At 40.7% G+C, this 24934-nt stretch overlaps 1 protein-coding gene across 1 annotated transcript; it reads left to right on the top strand.

The window, feature by feature from the left end:
- The first annotated feature begins 218 nt into the window (after nucleotides 1-218).
- LOC112694588 (neurogenic locus protein delta) lies at nucleotides 219-15970 on the top strand. The gene is made up of 8 exons (XM_025570107.1): nucleotides 219-937; nucleotides 4641-4907; nucleotides 7014-7071; nucleotides 9096-9371; nucleotides 11998-12058; nucleotides 12527-12851; nucleotides 13164-14392; nucleotides 15225-15970. The coding sequence occupies exons 1-8, from the start codon at nucleotides 872-874 to the stop codon at nucleotides 15346-15348; spliced, it is 2406 nt and encodes an 801-aa protein (XP_025425892.1). The 5' UTR covers nucleotides 219-871; the 3' UTR covers nucleotides 15349-15970.
- The last annotated feature ends 8964 nt before the right edge of the window (nucleotides 15971-24934 follow it).

Raw genomic sequence — 24934 nt, 5'->3', positions numbered from 1 at the left:
CCGGCACACAACAACCACCCTAATAACGGTGAGAGGGGTGACTACTGTACGTACGGGCGGGCTGTGGCAGCGGCGGCGGCGTCGCGCGCGTGCGTATGTGTGTGTGTCACCTGGTGCCCGGGGGGGATGGGCGTACGGTGCCGACACCTGGCGGCAGACTGGAAACGCACGCACGCATCGCCGCCGTCGTGGTCGTCGCAAGAACGTATCCTCCGGGTCGGCCGGTATCGTCACGTCAGTCCGCCACAGTCGTTGATCCACGGCCGTTCGATAGCGCGCGAGTCTCTGCTGCTCCCCGGTCGTTCAGTAGTGGTTCGTTATCGTAGTTTTTTCTTATCCGTTTTTCCCGTTCACATATCAAAACAGAAATATAATTATTCGCCAGTGATCGCGCGGCGGGTATTGAACATCATCACAATTATTATTATTCGTAACGTGTAAATTATTACAAAAAAAATTAATTAAAATATATATATATTAATTTTTTTTTTACTACAATGTGTACTTGAATTATTACTCTCTCGTCCGTGTTGTGAAAATTTTTTTTTGTTTTACAAAATATTCTACAGTGTGTGTTTTATTTTTATCATATCGTTACTACACGGATTACCCGCCGGTTTCGTGATTATAGTATTCGAATACGAAATAATTGCCGTTTATCTAAACCCGATCCGTGTCCGCCGCGGTATTAAGAGCTTTTGTTTTTTTACGCGCTAAGTGTTTTGCGATGCGTTGCGTACCACCGCGTACCCGCGTCCCAGACAACATCTAGTCGGGATATACCACGCGCGCGTGTTCCAAGAATAAAAACGAAATAATTTTTCCACACGTCGTCGTCGTCGTCGCTATCAGTGCGGTGCGCGCGTCCACCATGCGTTACCGATGGTGTAATCTGTATTGCATCGTTTGCGTCGTCATCGGATTCGTCGTTACAAATGTAAGTAGAAAACGAAAAAAACAACAACCGTCTGATTGTGCACAATTTTGCGTGCATTGCCGTTGTAACATTATATTCCCACGGGAAGAGGACCTCACACACGATCGGGGCTCGTCAGGAGGGTCCCACTCCGCCATTTGTCGTCGCACTTCGTTGGAAGTGACGAAAATAAATTGATATGCGTATAGTCTTGTTAGTTATTATTATTCTTATTATTATTTCCCCTCCGCCCACCTCGTTATATATGCCAAAACTCACGTAAACAACGGTTACCACCGCTGCCGCTGCTCCGCTGATATATTACACTATAATGGTATAATGTCCGCGCGCTACGGTACATTTCCACGATACACGCGGGTACGAGAGAAAAAAAAATTTTCTGTTTACGAATTCCTCTCCCAGTGGAATCCGTATAATTCTGATCGAACCGCCGGACAACCGATTCATTAAAAATCCTCCTGTTCAACATCAACGAAACGGCGCCCGGTATGTATGTCTATAAAAATGTATAAATACAAACCTATAACCCGGTTTTCAATAATAATAATGATGATGATAATAATAATAATACGGTCGCTGACATATATACGTTCGTTCCCCATGCGCCGCGTATCTCTTGTTTTCCACCGCCACTCTTCTCCACGTAGCCGTCGTCCCGTTTTATTTATATCTCTCCCTGTCTATATCATAACCGCCGATATTGTGTACGTGTGGTGCGCTCTCCGTTTAACTATTATATCGCTTTTGATGATTTCACGGGCTCGCCCGCGTACACCCATAAAGTCGTCATCGACAGAGGCCTGTTGAAATCCTCCGGGGCTGTGCTCTATTTTATTTAGAGTGATCGGTGGTTTTTATTCTCGTTGTTATCGAGAGTGAATTTATATTAATTTTTATTTTTTGTTTACAATCCTCGTCCGTTCGCACGCGCCTATGATAACGACTTTGTATCGTGTCGATAGTTATTACTATTATTAGTACACAAGAACTCGACGGGTACTTTTTTTATCGTTTTTTTTATTGGCCGTCAACGTTAGCGGACTTATCTGCGTGTCGCCAATTATATGTTTTTCGCGCTCCGTGTCGGCTCCCTCTTCTTACCTCCCCCTCTTGTCTCGTCAGATAAATAATTAATAATTTCTCTTCCGATTGACGTCGTGTGCATATATCGTCGTGACTAGGTGTTTATTATTAGTTTGTACACGGGTTTTAGACCGTTGACTTATCAGTCGCAGAGATAACAAGGTTCCCCATGTATGTCGTATTATTGTTACATTGTGCACGTTCACCCGCTCCGCGTCGAAATGTGCATCTCTTTGTCGTTTTCTCCATGACCGAACCGTTCGTTTGGGAAATCCGCGTGCCGCGATCGGAATGCGGGGGCGGCGTCCGGTCACCACCTATCGTCATCAATACATTATTATTTTCGTCAATTCAAGTGTGATTTTCGCGCACACCGATGTCACTCGCTGACTTTAACGTATAACACATCGGTCGTCGTTTATTATTGTTACCGCTCGGACCCGTCCGCTGTTGGTCGGCGAGGTGTTTATTGCAAAACTCGAAACAACCACGCGCAGTTCGGAGGACAAGGAGAGAGAAGTCGAAAAAAATCGTATTTCGGTATATTTACAAACACGAGTGGTTCTAACAATGAGCGCATTACCTAACTTTATTAAAAAGAAACTTTAAACGTGTTGAGTCATTGGTTATTATTGTTTTTTTGTTTGGAATGAATGACTTTTATAAAATGCAGTAACTCGTCTTTAACCTATGTCATGTCGGGAGAATAAGATGTGTCATCATATAGAATTTAAAGAACAAGGAGAGAAGACGACGATTATGAACGGACAAAAAAGAAATAAAACACTAGGCGCAATGAAATTTGTAGGAAAAAATAATAACGATGTTAAAAAAAAAACTTAACCATAATAGTATATAATATCTAGTGGTGCTGGTTATGTAGGCCATTTGTACACCTAGAAATTGTGTCGTAAAAAAAATAAAATTGATAACTATAACGAGTAAATCATAATTTACCCTGTCAACGCCACGCTGCGAATATCTATATGTATTTATACGTATGAAATGTGTCTCGATCACTTTTTTATGATAATAATTCATTCAATTAAGCCGCAATACAATTGGTTTCGTGTTTGATCCATTAATTAATGATCCATTAAATGAAAAGGCAACAAGTTCTTTCTTAATCGTAAAACGTGTGCACGATTTGTTATGTGGTTAATTACCCGAACCCGAGTAAATCCCTTACTCGCCGGTATAGGGAATTTCTGGTTTTTTAGTCCTACATATAATACCAATAAAATGTATAATAAATTACGATTACATGTTCACACACCTATATAATAATAATAAAAAAAAAATAATAATAATAACACTTGTAGCAACAGTAGTAATAATAATAGTACATATATATTTATAAAATATTATTAGAACCGGAAAATATATACAGTTGTCGTTTTCCAACGTGTATGTGTGTGCATGTATTCGATTATATTATAGACGTGTTGTACCTACGACACAATCACACATATTACACACACACACACATATATATATATATATATATGCACGTACAAAAAGAAATACGGCACATAAAAAGTACCTTCTGTAAGATAGCGCCGCGGCTACTATATTATTATTATTGCACCAGTCGGTCGGTCGGTCGTGGTATGTCGATGACAATTTTTCAACGGGTCGCGAGAGAGTTGCTACGGCTGCTGCTGTTCCACAATACGTATACAATAGTGTACGGAGAAAAATCGCGTGTTCTCGAATGATTCGTTTTCTTTGGACGCGATTTTATTATTATCATCATCGTCGCCATTATCCGTAGTTGTAGATCGTCCGTTTTGTCCCGAGCACAGTCATCGGTTGAACAACTTTTTGCTTCCGAGACGATGGGGCCGTTATAATAATACATTATATAGATATGCAACAACAAATTATAATAACAGATGACGAACGGTTTCTTTTTCTGGAAAAAAAAAACCAATAATCCCAATAATATTATGTGTTCCAAAGAAAATAACCTTTCGGTGTTGGTTGATTTTTTAAAAGGATAAAAAATTAATTGTACATCGCGTGTACCAGGTGTGGAAAAAAAAATGAAGACTTTATGAGCCATCGTCGACTGACGAATCTTATCATGGGCGGCGGCGATGGTGGTGGCGGAGATCCCTAGTCATCGTTATCCCGAGCGGCTGCTACCGCCTCCGGTAAACATTCCGATTTAGGTAGTTCGCTTTCACCCATTGTTTTGAGTTACGTCCTTTGAGAAGACGACCTTTATGTCCTAATGTCAACGTCACCTGTCAACGCAACGCGCACTGTTGTTCGCCGGAGTGCCGCGCGTGCGTCAAAGCTCGCGTACACTTATACATTATTATAATATATTACTATGCGCGTCGGGGTCCAGCGCGAGTTAACGTTTTCCCCGTGTACGAAGGACCGCAAGTATTCCGTTTTTTACCCGTTGGGCGTTAACGTCGTCGTCGATTGTGAAAAACGATTGCGCGAACGTTCGGGAGCACATGTCTATAGATACCGCATCATAGGTATGACTTGCACGCGATCGGTTATTATTACAATATATAGTTTTATTTTCGTAGTTTTTTTTTTATATTCCCTTCTCCGTGATCTTCGTTCGGTTACTAATTATAATGTTTTTTCGTTTTCACAGGTCAGTTGTAACGGCGTGTTCGAGCTGCGGATAAAATCGTTCAGTAACGAGCTGGGCCGAGAAGCTTCAGGACTGTGCTGCGGTGGCGTGTGCGGCACGCCGTGCCGGACAAAGTTCCGGGCGTGCTTGAAACATTACGAGACCAACATAAATGTGAACTCCACGTGCACGTTCGGTGACGTTGTCACTCCCGTGCTCGGCGAGAACAGCCTAACGTTACCGGCCAACGCCACGCCGATAGCGTTCCATTTCAATTTTACATGGCCGGTAAGTTACCTCGTCGTCGTCGTCATACATAACCTAATACAATATATATATATATATATATATAATATTTCTGCATACGTATACGTCGTTACCATTCTTACGTACTTCATACGTACTTGCTTGTGTGTGTGCGTGTACATATTATAAAAGTTATTGTATGGTGTACGTACGCACAGACGCAAATGCACATAATGTGTACATGTTTCCGCGCAAACACGAGACAACGACTGCGACGACGATACGCTATAACATAGAGGAAGAGGTTTCTTAGCTTCCTTCTCCGTTGCCGTCGTCGTCTCGCCACAGGAAACCCATACCGAAGATAAGATAAATGGGTGCACACGCTGTACGTAATACGTATATAAAACGTACGTATGTACGTATAAAATATATAAGGTACATGTTTGCAATGTGTAAATGTGTGTGTGTGTGTGTATTTGTTGTTTTTCAACAAAAGGGTTGACCTCCTCCTTCGGTAGGGGATCCGCTGTTCATGCCGGATTAGTATTTATATGTTTTTTTCAGAAGCCTTTCTTTTGTGCGTACCCATAATATATATACTTATTGTACAGGGGTAGCAGGAAAAGATAATAAATCCGCCCCGGTGTGGACCGTTTTACCGTTAGGGCGGCCCCGGCGAGGGACCTTAACCTTCAAAAATTCTCAAAAAAAAAAACCCTTTATGAGGTGTATGCGCAACGATTTGATGCGGATACCTAGGGAGTGTGAAATCAAAACCTGTCAGAATTGGTAAAATTATGGGAGATTTTTTTCTTTCTTATATATTCCTTGAAGGTCCTAAACCTCCACTAGGAACACAAACCGTCTTTCGTGTATTTTGATGTCATAAATACCAGTTTCAAATATTATGTTAAAATCGCTCCCGTTTTATTTTTTATACTTATATGTATATAATTTATACGTATACGTTTGATTTTTTTAATTAGATCTTATCACGCACTATTGATTAAAACTGGTTTTATTTCATGCTAGAAAATTAGTGGCTCTCCTTGGAACGCCTACTCGTTAAAATCACGATTTTTCATTCGATTAAACGATTTAATGTGTATACGCCGCATTTAAAGCTTGAGAGCTTTAGCGGATTACTTGTGACTCATGTTCACTTGGGAATAATACACTCCGGTATTGCGGTCCATTTTGGTTCGATGGATGCTGACCGATTTCCACTGGGAGTTGAATGCTGGAAGGGATGTTGTAACACAATCAATAGGCTTACGCATCATCTCCCATATGGCACTAATTCAAATTTGCTGCAATGCTGCCTTGAGCTTCATCATAACACTTGGTCGTAAAAATTATAATAATAAAAATGCAATCATGGAAAATTAGTTCAAGTTCTTTACTATAATATATCTGATCTGTTGGCGCTATTTTTCCTTCTTTGAAAGTCATCTCTACAGGTGGATATTTTAATTGGTTCAAAAATATTTCGAGATTACCTGTCACACAAGTGGCAATTAGAGGGTATCCGATTGTTAAAATAATTGCGGCCGCATGGGCGTGTGTTGAACAGAAGAAAAAAATTTAATCGATCTTTTCATTATTGGAATTATTATTATTAGGATCTCCTTTACCTGACTGCTTGTCAATGTATATATGAGGAAGGATAGGTTTCTTCGTTATTTTTATTGTCCCGAAACAAACCTTAGAATCACAATAGTTATTTCAATACTTCTTCAAATAGCCCACTATTTTTTTATATTTGTATTATTATACTTTTTATTTTTATTTTAATGGTCGTCATATATATATATATATATAGTGCACCAACGCGCATACACGTTAAACCAACGATTGTATTCTGTTAACAGTTTACACGATCAAAACTAGATACACAAACAATATTATTGTATGCGGGCTATTCTTTGAAGCAACACGATAAATTACTAAGATTTTTTTATTTGCATAATTTACTGTATTGGATTCATCGAAACCACACACTGATGTTAATTCGTGATAATAATAATACTATGTATATGCTAAATTATTTCAACGAGGCTGAATAATAATACTAACATCAATAATCTTCAACTAAAAAATATTTTAAAATGTCTGTGTTAATTTTATTTTATTTTTTTGTTACAGGGTACATTTTCACTAATTGTAGAAGCATGGCATGAACCATCGTCAGCAAGAAATTCAGGTAATAATAACATAATTTAGTTTTCAAATACACGATTATTTATATTTTCTCATGCATACATTTGGGTCTCTCGTATACTAGGTAAACGTCGGGCCTGAAGTATCGGAAAAAAATATTATGTTTCTGAGTCAGTAGGGTCGTCCAGAATCGTTATACCTAGAAACCCTATATGCGCACGCCCTCGAAATGTGTCCTACCCTTCTAAGTCACAAACAACACCTGTTTGGTATCCGTTTTCCCACGACTTCTACGTAGTAAAATCGGCTATTAGCGACCTTGAACAGTGTTCCATTCATAAAATTTACCAACATATTAAACCGAAGAGTTGTAAGCACACAACAATAAAGATTTGACACAACCTCCTCTCTTGAATTTCAATGTCTTAATTACCTTCTTATTTCCGGTTCGGTCTGGTTGTTTTATTAATTATAGAACGTTGGTTATAATAGTAATATATTATTCCATGTTATGATAAATGTGAACAAATTATTTCAATTGTACATTATATTTCCGAAATCTATAATGATGCATGTATTATGCCTTTAGTGACGTAACTCCAAAGTAACGTTTTGAGTATTAAATCATACCCTCGATAAGATCGTATTTGTGTACCAATATTTATTTAAAAAAATAAATGTTAAAATGTTTTACGATTGAGTAATATACTTTATCTTTGTTTGCTCGGCGGTAAAAAAAAACACCGACAATCACTCGTCGGTAGTATAGGTGGGGATGTTGCCTCTGTCTTAAAGTCGCGTTACTATAATTCCTTGGATTTTTTTAAAAAAAAAAAATTAATAATAAAATCATGAGAATAAATCGTTTTGCCTCTCGAAACGGAGTTCCCGCAAATATCGGATAAAATTAAAAAGGGTGTACAATTCTTAAAATTCATCTTGCGTACGCTACGTATGCGTTACCATATTCTTTTGTGATTTGTGTGGTTGAACAAAAAAAAAAATGCATATCGTGTTCTTCGCGACGACAGTGATGACCTGCGGTGGTGTGGCGGGGGTAATCGCGAAGCGCATAAATTTCAACGCTTTTGTTGAATAAAATCCGGACCAGACGTCAGGAATTCTTTTCTTTCTCTCCCTGCTGCTGTTGCTACTGCCTTCTCTCCCATCGGCCGTCGCGCCCTTCCCACCCCCGTTGCACTGCGATCATTCGCCGCCCCTCTCGATATATTTTATAACAGATATTTTCCCTTCCTTATTTCGTTTTTGATTCCGAGCCAAACTCGTGGGGAAGTCGACAGTCATCGTCTCATCCCTGTTTAATATATTGTGGTGTGTGTGTGTGTATACACGTCCAGAAATAATCTTGTCACGGATTACGAAGAAAATTGATGAAAATAATAGGGATTCCAGCCCGGAAACGTTTACCGAAAATAAAACGTCGAAACAGTCACCAACACATTTTTGAAATATTTCCATTATCATTACATATATACATACATACGTACACGACGTGCATAGTAGTGCGTACGTAGACGAATGAATACCCGTGGCGGTCACTGCGTGGCTTATTGGTGCGTTGTCGGTGGAGAGACGACGAAATCACTTTGTTGTGTATTGGCTCTTAACTATTATTATTGTTATTTTTATTATTATTCCATTTTATTCGGACGTTAGAAACGGCCGAAGAAAACGGTAGGCACGTAGCATTCAAACGGTGTGTAAGTGTGTGTGTGTGTGTGTGTGTGTGTGTGTGTGCGCGCGCGCGCGCGCGCGTGTGTGTGTATGTGTGACCAATTGTTGGGCGGTGGGTGACCGTCTTATTCTCCCACGGTGCCTCTGCCGACGTGTCTGCCGCGTTCGTCCGCCGGCGCCTCCTGTTCTTCGTGTGTATACACACTCGCACGCATGCGTTCGCGTACACATTCACATACGCGTGTGTGCGCGTGTATACGCGTATATGAGAACCGAATACTTGCAACGTATACGACACATTGTTTTTTTTTTTTTAATATTAATTTTTTTTTTACGATTATTAATTCGTTTTTTTTTTTCACGCTTTACCAGGAACGACTAACGGATCAGCGCTAATCACGCGGATCACGGACCAACGGTTCCTAAAACTCAGTGACGGATGGGTACAGCAGGAGTACGCTGGATCGACCGGCGGCGTCCGGTCGCGGCTCGTGTACGAGCACAGGGTCCGGTGCGAGGATAACTATCACGGCGATGGGTGTGCGAAATTCTGCCGTCCCAGAGATGACAATTTTGGACATTACTTGTGTTCAGATGACGGCGATATGATCTGCATGCCCGGCTGGACGGGAAGCTATTGCAGCAAAGGTAACAACAATTACGATTGAACAAAAGCGTTATGCGCGTAGTGCGTAAAGAATGTGTTTTTGTTGCGTATATGGAAGGCGTGTTCAACCCTTCTCGCGGTGCACGTATACGGTTTTAAGAACCCGTAGTTGTATTTTTCGGTTTTGAAATTAAAATTTCGGGGAGTGACTAATTATAAAAAAGGAAAAAATGATTACGGAAGATTTCATTGTTTTGCCTGCTTCATATACGTATATGTATAATTTAGGCACCAATCTCTTTTAATACGTACATTTTATAATACGTGTGTCCAATAATAATAACGAGATAATAGGTTTGTACCCCGCTCGCGGTCGGCCATGATGATAATAGTAATAATAATAATAATTGTAATACGAATGTGTATCTATGTAATATAAAAGGAGGAAAATTGTAAAATTAACTGTGCCCGACCGATGGTGTGTTTTATTATTATATAAATTATGTATATAATTTATCGGTGTGTACGATGACTATGATGAGTGGTCTTCTCCGTGGTCGGACGGGCGACGGGCCGCCGCCGTACAGCTCCGGTCAACCTTCCGTCGCGTCGTCCGCGCAGAGTCTCGTAGTAGTAGTAGTAGTAGTAGTCATCATAGTAGTAGTAGTAGTAGTAGTAGTAGTAGTAGTAGTCGTCGCCGCCACCGCCGTCGTTGCCTTGCCTGTCCTTTTGTGCACAGGCAGTGGTTCCGTCTCTCGGACACGCCGCCGCCGCCGCCGCTCCGGTAGTCCTCCAGGTTCCCACGGTAACGTTCGTTCCATAGCTATGGGCTTCTCTCGCGCGCCGTGTGTGCCTGTCAGGTTGTTATGCGCTCAGTGATTCCCAAACGGCGACCGTGGCGACTGACCGGCATACATACCTCGCCGCCGATCACAATCTCTTTATATGCTCCTTTTGTTTTACACACGAATAAAAAAAAAATAAATAAATAAAAAAAAAAAATACCGTACGTCCGCACTGCGCGCACATGACTCACATCGCGCGCGACAGTTTTTTCTCATTTCATACACACACGTACGGAATACATTATTAATATAAAAATGTACGTTAAAAATGTATTATTTATGTGCAACGTTAATAAATCACCGCTGCCCCCGACGACGACGACGATGATGACGGCAGTGATGATATTATTCGGTAGGACGCGCGTGCGAGAGAGTTTTACGAGCGTATTTCGGTCGTGTTTTACGACTCCTCGAAGAGGTCGCGACGGAAAACCGGGTTGCTCCTGGACTGCGGTCCGCTCTTCGCATGATTTTTTTTATTTTTTTATTTATGTATCGCGTTCAGACCCACCGCTCGAGGGCGAGAGCCGATAAACGAGCCGATAACCGCGCCGCGGTGTTAGGTCTCTCCTTTTTGTGTGCATTTATTGATCAACGAATACACAGTACGTTCTAATTTATTCACCAAGTACATAGTGTAATTTATTATACACATTTCCACTCGAGTTTATTAAAATATCGCCGTTCCGTGCGAATTTTGAAAATTTCGTTCTCATCATCGGCCGAAACGATCATGGTTGATTACCGACCACTGGACTATCGCCGTCGCCGCACACGAGTTCTTAACCGGTGACACAATAATCATACACACACACACACACATACACGCAAAGACGAGTGGAGATAGCCTGTAATTACACGGTGGGTATCGGTTACCCGCCGCAGCCGTTGATGTCGGTCCCGATCGCTTCTCCTGCCCCGCCACCATCCGACCTCTAGAACCGTTTATACGAACGATTATTAAACGCCATTGTTTTTATATATCCAGTTACTGGTTTTTTCCTCTTTCCTCTTTTTTCTTCTCTCTCCATCTTCGATTCCTTCCTTATTTTATATATTTATGTGTACATGCACTATATATTTATATATGTTCATACTCGCGTACATATATGTATTGCATTTTTCTCTCGCGCGAGACAGTGGCGTCGGCGGTGGATCCCACAAGAGAATAATTATGTTTCAGAACCCGTGCAATTTGTCGTCATTCATAATGTTTCAAAATAAGATCTTATTTTAATGTTTCAAAATAAGATCAGCAAACAGAGATACATAAAAATAATAATAATAATAAAAAATTCCTTCCGACTAGTCACGAAAATCGCATTAAGTCGCGGGCGTTTACCCCCATCGCCATCGTAGCCGCCGACATTCTTGGCCGTAGCTACCATAGGTTTTTTTTATTATTCGAAATTTTTTATTTTACTTTTTAATTTTCCATCGCTGCAATTGTACGATGTGCTGTGCGTTTTCCCAGCGGGGAACAATAGTGTCCGCACACACTCGCGCGCACTGGGTGTATTCTGACATAACAACAAAAACCCATTGGCGCAGGGTGGCAGCTGCAAAACGCGCGCGACCACTTGTGTCCCCCCCTACTATGGCAGCAGTGTTGTACACTCATACTCGTTCATTTGCACACACATACACACGCACACTGAAAAACCGTCCGAGCCCCTTACATCGAGCAACATCTGCCATGTTCCGGTTTCGCCATTCCCGTCTCGAAAAATTGAATAAAGCTCAAAATGAAATATATATGTATATACAACGCTGTGAATTACTATATGAAAAAAAAATGTTTTGAATTTTTTTTTTTTTACAGCGATTTGCGCACCTGGCTGCGACGAGAAAAAAGGAACGTGCATGACTCCAGGAACCTGCCAGTGAGTATAAATACATAGATATACCAACCTTTTATATAAATACGAGTCCATAAGTCTTCTTTATGCCTTCTTTTTTCCTTCATATATATGTACCTATACCTATATTTTTTATTTCGTGTCGGTAATTAAAAGTCTCCGACTGGTTCACGGCCATCTATATCCGACGACCTTAACCCCAGCACCTCTCCCACATAACCGGTCATCATCAACATCATCATCGTCATCTTCATCATCATATACACTTATTCCTGTTGTTTATTTATGGATTGATCGTGCTGCGGCTATTTATCTGATTCAATCAGCGCCCGAGAATATATACCTAATATAAAATGTTATTTCCTATTGCTCACGTACACTGTACTCTCCTCTTAGGTTCTTACTCATATAACCGCTAAATAATGCAACGGAAATGATTCGTCGAAAGCAATTTACTAAAACCAATGTGTTTGTTTTTCCCTTTCCGTGCAGATGTCACTTGGGCTGGACCGGTGAAAGATGCGATCAGTGTCAAATATACCCGGGTTGCGTGAACGGTTATTGTCAAAAACCGTGGCAGTGCCTGTGCAAAGAAGGATGGGGAGGCATGTTCTGCAACCAAGATTTGAACTATTGCACAAATCACGCACCGTGCAAGAATGGCGGGACGTGCTTCAACACGGGCCAGGGACTGTACACGTGCTCGTGTCCACCAGGTTTCTCGGGACCTGAGTGCAACGTGGACCTGGGATTGTCAAACAAACCAGGACTGGACTGTACCACAGGGTTGACTTGCCTTAACGGCGGGACATGCAAAGTAAGTATTACGTCATAGGATAACTATTATATTGTATAAATCGTATTTACCCCCAGGGCTGATCCCGACCAAGATAATGAGGTAGGGTTATCGTTTAAAAGGCACCCGTTTAAGATTAAATCGTTTCGCGGGTTGCACCGCGTTTAAAAATATGTTTTAATTAATTATATTTTTGATCATGGCTAGTATACATTTAAATCCCCTCCCCAACTACCACTATATCTTCCCGTGGTAATTCATTTTGCGCGTACGATTGCGTTTCTCTCGTTCGGTCGTATGCTAATCGACGGGCTTAACGTTGTGTTTCCGCAGAAAAATGGCGCTGTACCCAGCTGTTCGTGCCCCAGCCAATGGAAAGGCGTTCGATGCGAGACGTCCACGCAACCGGCTTGTGCCAGTTCACCGTGCGGCAACGGCGGCACTTGCGTGAATGGCAAGAACAATAACGGCACCGGTAGCAACAACAACGGGTACGTGTGCCATTGCCCCATGGGCTTCTCCGGGCCGACCTGCCACCAGGCTATCAATCACTGCCAGCCGGACCCGTGCCGGAACGGCGCGACCTGCGTGCCGAGCAAAGACAGTTCCAGTTACACGTGCAAGTGCGCTCCCGGATTCGCCGGCGCCCACTGCCACCTGGCCGACCACTGCCAAAAGAACCCGTGCCAGAACGGTGGTACGTGTCAGGTCCAGGCGGACGGTTTCCGTTGCCAGTGCGTGCCCGGCTACGTCGGTGACCTGTGCCGCAGCGAGGTGGATTATTGTGTGGCCAAGCCGTGCGCCAACGGTGGTTCATGCGAGAATCTGAAAAACGATTTCCGGTGCAGCTGCCGTCCCGGATTCGGGGGCAAGGACTGCAGTCGGTACGTGAACGAGTGCGTGTCCTCGCCGTGCGCCAACGGAGGCACATGCGTAACGGCGACCGGCAGCGGTGGCAACGGTTTCAAGTGCGAATGCTCGGCCGGTTACTCGGGCTCCAACTGCACAGAAGAATGGCCGACGACGTTGGGTGACCGGTCCAAGCACGTGTCGGTGCAAGACCAGCCCGAGATGGTACAGGCGTCCGTCAACGGCGTGCTCATGGTCGTACTGTCCGTGTCCGTGCCCGTGGCTGTGTTGGCCGCCATCGTGGTGGTGCTGTGCATGAAGAACCGCCGGCGCAGAGACCAAAAGAAAGCCGACGAGAACGCGAGAATCCAAAATGAACAGAACTCCATACACAGCGTGGCCAAGCTGGGCGACCCGCACGTCATCAGGAACTCGTGGGACCCGCTGCCACCCGCTGCCCGCGAGAACGTCTACTCCGAGCCGCTGTGCTTCGCCGCGTCAAATAAAATGATGCAGCAGCAGCAGCATCAGCAGCCGTCGCTGACGCCGGCCCAATCGTCGTCGTCGCTTCAGAGGCAAAAGTTGCTCAACACCGACCGGCAGAACCGCATGTCGTTCAAGGAACAGGACACCGTGGCTGCCGCCAACGCGTTGGACCGCAGGATATCCGTCATATCGGTCGACTCGGCCGTGAACCAATGCAACAACACCAAGTAAGCATATCTATATTTTATACGCAATGATAACGATGTGACCGATCCCTCCGCGCGGTACACTTAGTATATAATTTATGTTCTGCGGTTCGGAGAAGATCGAGTGCCAGTCGGCCGTCGATACGGGGGCGGTAGAGAGAGGAAACGAGAAAAAAAATTCGACCAGAACTGACTTCACGTCTATGTTATTGCGTTTAACGACATTTCGATGGATTCCCAAAAATCTTCCGAGTCATACGCATATTATATTAATATGTTTCGTATGGGCTTTTATTATTATTTAATATACGCGCGATGACTGACGTACGTGTTCCTCGGACCGAGTAATGCGTTTATGTATTTACTCGTGAATCTCGCGTGCTAGGTACGTATACCTACGAGTCATACACACAATCGGAATACCGAGAAGAGAGATTTATTATTATTGTTATTGTTATTGTTTTGTTGTGTGTGAGGTCTTAATGCGACGACGATAACGGAATGTCTTGATACCTTGCATATAGTACGTAGATGGATCGGTAGATGGGTAATAGGAGTATTTGATAGATACAATTATTCAATGCGTCTAGTCGTGTGTAAGGTACAGCGGGCGGGCGAGAGCGTTCAATGCGTTGATGACTTGGCGCAAAATGACAACGGGGTAATAATATATATTGTTGAGGACTTCATTTATCAACCACCTGTGACTTGACGTATAACAGCGTACCGGCCCAGTGCCTTCCACCAACGAACTACCGCACCGCTGTATTTAACCGTCGTCTTATAGCGTGTACTTTTATAGTATTTGGAAAATGTGTATATTAAGTTTTCCATTCGCTTTGTTCTGTTTCAGCGAGGTATCTCCCGTCAAAGCTCACCACCATTATCATCGCAACATACACCAGCAGCTTCAGTACGAAAGAGCGGCTGTAAAATCGATGATTTTAGACCAACACTCTTTTGCCACACAAGTTTAGACTGTTTATTAATTTATATTATATATATATATATATATATACACACACATTTATATATATATATATATATATATAAATATATATATAACGATATTTTTTTTTTAAGTAGACTTCTTGATGAATCTGTCGGTACATTTTTTTTTGACCCTCTCATATTTGTATACTCATCCACATACTCTCACAAATACTGTCTCTCTCTCTATTTTGTTTTTTAAAATAGCGATTAGACTTAAACGTCTATTACTCTATAAATATCTCTGTTTTTCCTAACCTCCAATTTTCTCTCGGCCGTTAAAAAAAAAGAATTCGACAACTGAAAAAAAAAAATGTATTCTAATCTCAATCTTTATATATATATATATATACCCATTATTATAAACTAGAGCCAGGGTGATGATCTCTAAGGCGTTGTGATCGTTTTGTTGTTGTTAATTATAATTATAAGTATTATTAATTTAATTAATGTGTCGAACAAAAAAAAAACATGTTCCTGTTATTTAATCCCTAAGTCATTATTTTGTAGTTTTTTATACGACTTTTTTGTGCGAGTCTTTAGGACGAATTATTTGTTAAATATTAATGTAATATTAAATAAAAGTAAAAGTGTTGTTGGACGTATTAATTATAATATTAAAACATATCTATATTATAAATGCGCGAAACTAAAATTATACTTAAGTTTTTTGTACTGTATTTTGTAAAAAAAAAAAATTATGTAAATAAGGTAAATTACAATTCTAAACAACGATCATTTATTTTTCGTCAATGAATAAATTTGTTAAATTGACTCATTCAAATGTTTTTAAATATATTATTGTTGTTCCTTTGTTAATAAATGATTGTTTCAAATGATTAAAAAAAAAAAAAAACCTACACACCATTACTTTATTATTTATTTTTCATCCGCCCGTTCCCCGCTCGTTCTCTTGCCGCCGTCCTGTTCTCACCCGCACATACGGAGATCGGGGCCCGCCGTGAGGTATCGCTTGCCCGGAACACGCGACCGCTGCGGTCGGTGAACGCGATTTTCGCGCGTGCAACATCTCGTCGGGGATAAACCACCGTGGACGGTACGGGCCGCAGCGGCGCAATGATAAATATTATCGCGTACGTTACGACGGTCGTGTGCGCGTGTACACAACACTACACAGTCGGACGGTCAAATACCGTGTAATGGTCACGTAGCCGCGCGGCGCACCGCAATTGGATTTATTGAATCGAAAAAACCTCAGAAACGAATTACCCTTTGTCGTCGTCGTCGTAATAATGATAATAATAACAGGTACGTGCAGCGCCGGGGACGATCTGTTCGATTTATTACACGCATTACCGTGCGTCGGAAGATCGATCGGTTCTCAGACCGCAGTGCGCGCGCTCGCGCATCGTACGGAACGGCCGAACACGTAACAATAATAATAATAATCGTGTATAGGATTGGCCGACGTGCGCCCGCGTCGTTAACCGGAAGATTTTCGAAAACGCACGCGCCCGATCGATTGCGGCGTGTTACACCCGGCACTGCGCACGTACGACCGCGATTTCTTCGGTTCAGGCGGCCGACCGGTGGCCCCGACGGCGGAGATTGTGTTTGCGGTCCGCGCTGCGAGCTTTCTCGAAAAATGTAGCAACCGATTTAGGACCTGCGTCGTTCGCTACTATACGAGCTGCGGTTCAACGGTATGACGGTGATGAGGCCGGCATGTGAAGACGTCACCATAGGCGGCGAGGGTGTCGGGTGTACCCGAGCACTCTCTCGAAAAGTTCTAAACGGAGCTCTGCAATGTAGGAGTGAGGGGCCCGAGTTTCGACCGATGTTGCTCAACTTAAACGCTAGTCCATTCTAAAATATTCGGTAAAAGATTAATTAGGTTTCGTAATAGGAAAAATAAGACTAGATTTTCTAAATGATCGTGCAAAAACTTCTTATGAAAATACAACGATTGACTACAAAAGCACAAATCATAAACAATCGAAGCTGTCCGAGAAAAATATACGAGGTTCGAGGAAAACATATTCATTGAGACTTATGTGTACTACAATGTTGGATAAAAAAATAAAGTTATGTCTATTTGATAGTTTATACATTATAATTTATTAAATACACCTACATGTTTTGTTAAGATAGGGTCCAAAAATATTGTAGGCACCCTCTCTCCCCCCCCCCCCCGAAACACAGGTCTATGCTTGCTTATGTGACGAACAATTCATTATTAAGCGCCGGTGGGGGCAACCAGACGCTTTCGTACGGTTTGCGAAAATCACTTTTTTAACATATACGTGCAATAACCTAACATATTCGATCGTTAGATACGTCGGATATACTATGCATACCTATACCAATCATTTTTTGACGCAATAACATAAGACGTCATGTCCGGATAGTTATTAATTCTTACTGGACAATTGAGTTCATTGAACATCATTTAGTTAGCGATTGTATTCAAGGTCGGATTAAGCACCTATTGGGCCCCGGGGCTGAAATTTTATATGGGCCCTTTTGACAAAACATGCTTTACAAAGCTGCTCACAGAACGATATATTTTTTTTAACTATTTCACAAATTAAAAATAATTAAATATAAAATAATAAAATTAATATGTATATACAATTTATGCCTATAAAACTACTAATTTTAGTATGATAAAAAATGTGTATGGGCTTAAAATTGTTGGGTCCCTTTCACTTAGGTATTCGAGAGGGCCCTGGGGCTACCATCCCGACTAGTCCCCCCTTAATTCGGCCTTGATCGTACTTTAACATAGCTATATATTACGTAGTCCATACCATACGTCGTTAAAACCGTTCATAATTCATTATTATTAATATTTTTCCCCCGTCTGATTAAATAATTAAAAAAAAAAGTCTCCCTGATCACTGCTCGCGCTTACCCTACAATGTGTTCACTCCTTCTATACGATATGGTTTATAAAAAAACCTGGTAGTTATTAGTTGCGTCCCGCGGTAAAGATGTCTTCCGAATTGCGACTCGAGTATTTTTAGTATGCTTATGAATTGTGGCTCAAATACGACTACACACTAACTTAAAAATGATTAAATATAAATTATACATCCTACGCTTAATTTTCCTTACCATTTTTATACAGACTTAGGACTGTCTGTAGAATCAATACAATTACGGCCGGCTTTAGATGCGTTCAAAGGTGAAAGGCGTCAAAATCAAAAGGACGCGTGAGAAGTGTCAAAATTTGAATTAAATTTGATGAAACTTTGACGAAGCAAATTATCTACTATAGGTAGAGAAAAAAAGTTCACAATGTTATTTAATGTAAATTTGATTATTATTATTATTGTTTATTACTATATTTACATGTTAGGATTATCCGCTTTTGTAGATAAAATTACAGTTTTATAAACTGTCACTATATTATTATTATTATTATTATTATGTTTGTTCTCTGTATGATTTACAAATATGTGGAATGTCTTAACGTTTGAAAAGTTATTTTTAGTATTTTTTGTTACAAATAGGGTTAACATTTTTCCTGCTACCCTAATTCTGTCAGTTTATATGCTTAGGTTGATTTAGAGGGAGAGGTGGCAAAATCATTTGTCGACTGGGTGCTGAAAGAACTAAAGCCGGTCCTGAATATAACAGGTAGGTTTGCATTTCCATTGAATATATGATTTATAAGTTTTTTTTAGAACAGAAAAATTAGAAGAGCGATGAAATGTTCTTAACGGTAATAAAGCGACGACTAAGATGTATTTTGGTATTTACATTCAGACGCCTACACAAAAAAATATTTTGGGGAGGTTTTAGGTTGTATATTTTCATATCTATATAATGTATAAACTACTTTTACTCTATAAAAACATATGTAATAATTTTCCTGGATTTGGAGAGGGGGTTTAACCCCAAAACCCCTCTTGTGTACGCGTTTGTCTACATTATATTGTCATTATATTTTTTAAGCCAACATTAAAAACTATCCTGATGTAATACAAATCAATAGATATGTTATAATGTTACAAAACCTACAATATATGATTGCTAATTGCCGCTATTGTTGAATGGGAATGGATAATATTATATAGGTATGACAGATATGGCAAATATTAATAGGGTCGCCACTCGTCTGTACCCAAAAAAAAAAAAAAACTTGGCCTGGAATTCGGATTAGATTTTCCCTCTTACATCTTTGAGACTCAACTACTATGCTGCCGAAAATCCGTCTCAGATTGTGTACATTTACAATATAATATTTACACAATCTGAGACGGACTATATTATGTAGGTGCTTAAATACAATATACTCGGTATCCAGATATTTCACCGCAATTAATTCACCGCGCGTACAATTCATCGTAAATATATATATATATAATTTTTTTATATGATGGGCCATTAAGTTTATCTTACTGATACAAATTGATTTCCTTATGAAAAATTTTAAATTCGAAAATCACCATTTTGGTAAACATGTTATAACGATTACATACGTAAATGATTATTGAATTATTGTGTCGGCATCGTCCAGTACATGTATCGACGTTTACGAGTGTTATTATTTACTATTTAATTAACTGTTCTATATCCACGACGAATTGTAGCCGGTGAATTGACATGCGATGAATTGTAAAGATGATGAAATGTTGACGGTGAATAGTCGCATAGTGAATTATCCGCGATCCTATTACATCCATATAATCTATATTATATATATTATCCCATATACTCGTAGTTGTCGGTAATACAGTACGCGAGTTTTGAACAAATCTCTAATTCTTATACGCGAAAATCTGAAAATCTGAGTGTAGCAGCTATGAGATAAATTGTGCCCATTTTCTATTCCCCTTTTCCCCAAAAAAAATACAAGGCTTCTAAATTTAAACATCCGAGTGTGTCTGGATTATTTCTCTTTAGTTTTCCCGTTACTATTGTGCGGCGGAGGGGATCGGACTTTTGTTTTCGGGGTAATCGTTCGCGGAATAGCGTCCTTTCCCGCCGCCACCCGCGACTAGACTATCCGCGATATTCCGTCGCGGAATTTCACAAGGATGGGGTAAAAATACGATTCCTTTGTTTCCTGCGACGCACAAGGCAACGCGTGTACGTGGTGGAAAAAAAAATCGGCTAAATTTAGAAGACCCATTGTAGCGCTTCAGATTCCTCCGCCAGTGTGGTGACGACGTGGTGATCATGATCGTCATCGTCATTGAAAATAGGAATCTCGCGACAAATCAATAGTTGGAACGGGACCAGCAACGCGTCACGTCAGTTTCTCCGAAAAACGAACGCGTGCAGGAGTCTGTCGATTCCGCTTTTAACGGTGTAGTTTTTGATTACCAGTTGCCACAATGAATGTCGGGCGTATGCAAAAAGATATTTTGTTTTTATGATTTTCGAATTAACGGTGTTAATTATTTTATCGCTATCAAGAACGCGTGTAATGGAGTAACCAGATGTGTATGACTTTTTTACCGCTGAAAATTGAATCGACGATTCATCGGTATTAATCAACAGAACATTCGCTTATATCGGCCGTTCTTTTAATGAAAATAATGTTACAATCTCAAACCTATTCAGTGGTGAAAATTATTACGTTGGTGGGCCAAAATCTTCATGAAAACGATTTCAATTTCAAGTATTCAACTTTGGCAAAAAATATCAAGAGCATAGAGGGAGGCGATGTAATGTTGTAATTACAAGGTTTCAATACCGAAGCAAATAGGATTCTTGATGATGTGCCACACGACCGCGACGGCGTTTAGTACATATACACTTATTAATTATACGTATAGCGCGCGCTTATGGTATTTTCAGATTTTCTATACCTACAGACATTTTTTCGGTCATTAATATAAAACGTCAAGAAGGGTCCTCTGGAAGTAATGATGCCAAATTGTTTAATTACTCGATACTTACGTTCTCTTCCGTCGTAACACCCCTTTTGTATGATCACAGCTGCTATAATCGTTTCGTAAAAGCGCTGTCCGTTTAGTTAACATGTCCGTAACCCCTTCCACGGGCACGATACGCTTCAAACACGCGCGCGGCGGTCCGGAAGACATTCGTCGACCGGCGACGGTATCGCATAGTCGAGCCAACCTAACCGGAGGACTCGGCGAAATCTAACCGGACACGGCGGCGCGGCACATTCGGTCGAAACGTACATAAAAATATTGTGAATGACATTATACCCACGTTAGCTGCTCATTGGCGTATCCAGGGGCGACCTAACCTAAGGAGTTATAACCCTCCCCCTGAAAATTTTTCAATGATTAATTAATCGATCGACATAGCACCCAGCGGACCCCATTACTTTCATGATATCGCATAGTATATACTACGAATAAATTAACTAACTCCCCCCCCCCCCCTCAAAAAAAAATTCTGGATTTCTGGATACGCCTCTGTAGCTGCGGATTCCGTGTAGCGTACTGCGCGCTCAATAATGTATAATAATTAGAAAACATTATAATGAGTGCGTGCTTGGAACGTACCACAGTGCTGCAATGGTCGCGGCACGTACGCGCGTTCCACCGGAGCGACTGCGGGGGAGTCAGCAAACATGCGCGCGTAGGAAACGCACGAGGACGAGAACGCGTGCGAACGTATTTCCAACGCTATGCTTCTAACGACGGAAGATCGTGCGCAATGATACACGTTATTAATCTGCAAGTGTCGTTTCCCCCGCCCCAACATTTTCTTCGACTCGCAATGTACATAATATTATATATTATCCGTACGAATGTGTATAGGATTATGTAAAATTCTATTCGCGTGCGCGCGCGCGCGGTCCAGCAGCCGCAGAACGCGTTTCCGCGCAAACAACGTATATCATTCCTGCGAATGTACGTACAGTAACACAACGACGACTTATGCGTAAACGATAATACGCTCGTCTCAGTTGTTATTGTTGTACGTTATAACAACATCACTTGGCAGGACTTTATTCCTTTCCGTTATTAATCGTTTCAACTGTTCGCGCCGTCGTCCAAACCGTTTCCTTTTCAATGATCGTATCATATCGTTATTAAGTGAACTGTTAATTAATTTTTCGTTGTTATATTCATACTTCGCGCTTGGTAAACTAACGCGTATTATACATGAACGATGTATTATTCCGTTTTTGTTTTTCGGCAGCGGTGTGTACCTATCTCCCACGGGAAAATAGTGGAAATTAACTGCGGTTTTACTCATTTTATTCATCGCACAACGATCGTATATAATAGGTGGTATACATACCATTCTTCTCCGTTTATACCGTCGTCTTCTTCCGTACAATTATATATATATATTATTATTACGTACAAAACGATCGGCGGAGGAAACGGTTCACGTGTCCAAATATGTAAAAACGATATTATTATATACACGGCGGTGGAAGCCCTAATAAATTATGGTAATTCCGAATAAATGAGACATTCGTCTGCTGGCTACCGCGACAATACGGACGTTCGGTCGGCCCTCATTATATATATAAACGCGTATTCTATATAACTATAAGCGTGTGTGTGTGTGTGTGTTTATACGTACACCAGTTCCGGCCGGCTTGTATAAAATATTATTATTATGCCGAAAAAAGTCGGTTCCGGCGGCAGTGGCGTCACTTCACCCTAATTGCCCTACACCGCATGTGGATTGTTTGTTTTTCGTAAAATAAATGCGCGTTGTTATGTTATGCTTCTCAAGAAAGTGTCTTGGCAAACGTCGTCGGGTTTTCATTTCTCTCTCACTCGCTCTCTCTCTCTCTTGTGTTTCCAAACTTCGGCGGTAGACGATTAGTGTTTATTTTCGGATCCACGTGGGCCAGCGGTGGTTCGCGGTAGTAGTAGTAAAGCGGTACACGGAGGTGGCGTATGTAATCTGAAAGCGGAGCGTCATCAGTAGAGGCAGACTCGATCGGTATCCGCCGCGGCGGCGTCAAAAGATTGTTAATAATTATTATTTTTTTTAATTTGTAATAGAGACCACCCCTTTTTCGGTTGTAAGCACGTAGAGTGGGAACACGTATACAGAGTTTTATAAAATAATGACATTCCCGAAAAATTAAACAAACCCGTTGATAATTAAACTCTCTTAGATACGTATACATAGGTATACGATGATGCGCGTATATATTATACACAACGTACGTCCGATGCAGCACGAACTGCTCGATTATATAATTAGATTATAATCGTTTGCGATGTTTTTGAGAATGTTTTTTTCTTTTTTTTTACTTATAAACGATAATTCATTGTTTTATTTATTTTCTTCGTCCGTTCTACCCTCTACCTCTCTCTCTCTCTCTCTCTCTCTCTCTCTCTCTCTTACTTCATTCTTCAGAGTCTCTGTTGTATTTAATACGGGCACATTGGATATTTCCGCCCCGCCGAATGAAGGAGCCGGTTGCCGGATTGTGCAATGCTGGAGGCCAAAAGAGATTTATATTGCCCGGGGAGGCGTGCCACCGAACGGCCGGCGGCAGCACCAATGTGTGCAGGATCGATGCACAATATACATAAAGAAGGTATATACATATATATAATACAAAATATATTATGTGTACATGTAACATATAATATTTACTAATACATATATATATAAATGTTTGTTGGGATACGGTATGTGTGTGTAATTAGTTGTGTAGGGTTTGGTAGAAAAAATAAAACACCTATAATAATATTATACGTATAATATATGGCCGTCTGCAAGCGTGCGCGCACTCGGTAGGAACTGCGAGAAGCAGGAAAGAAAGAAAAAAAAAGAGTAAAAATGTAATTAATTTTGAAACGATTTTCGTTCGTAGGAATAAACATTAAGCTATGATCACGGTATGGTGGCGGCAGCGATGAGAGACGGTTTGTACACGATTTGCTGTTGTTCGTTCGTATTTATTATACATGTACGCACGCGCACGCGCATATTATACGTTATGTGCTCATACTACTTGTGTTCTTTGGTAATTATTATTATATTGATATTGCCGCAAGGACGAGCGGACGATCCTTATAGATTTTGAGCGAACGCAGAGGAATGTATTGGTTTTACATCGATGATTTTTTTTTCTGTAAATTATCTTTCGGATAGCTTATCTGCATCGCCAAAAGTTTTACCCAAAGACTATTGTACAAATAAGAACATTGGAAACTAACTGTGCTTGAGTTTCCTAAGCAAACTAAAAAAAAAAACCATTTATTTATGTTTAATTTCGTCCAATATTTATTATCTTTCGGTAAAATATTAGAAACATCTTATGGCTTGAAAATCGAATTGATGGTTAACCCTAAGGACGTTACTGTTCTACGTATATATAATGTTTAAAATTTCCATGAACTATATTCTGTACGACTTTCTTTTTAAAACAACGTTTTTTATTTAAAAAACGAGGAATATTTATAATCTGTAGCATTTGTACAATAAGCAAATTAGGTAAAACAATATTTACATGACATGAATAACTTTAAGTAGGGAGGCTGTCCAGTGACAGAACCCTCAAGAATTTAATACTAAACAATTTAAAGTCGGCATTCAATTGATCACAGTAACAGCGTATTTTTAAACTCCAGGGAGGTAAAACAATTTGAACTTTGAATTCCGTAATTTTTATACGATGTGTATGGATAATATATTAAGTAC

The sequence above is a fragment of the Sipha flava genome, unplaced genomic scaffold (assembly GCF_003268045.1).
Source record: "Sipha flava isolate LNK unplaced genomic scaffold, YSA_version1 131_pilon_pilon, whole genome shotgun sequence".
Classification (NCBI taxonomy): Eukaryota; Metazoa; Arthropoda; class Insecta; order Hemiptera; family Aphididae; genus Sipha; species Sipha flava.
The sequence above is the reverse complement of the archived record's forward strand: the minus strand, read 5'-3'. Positions and strand labels throughout refer to the sequence as shown.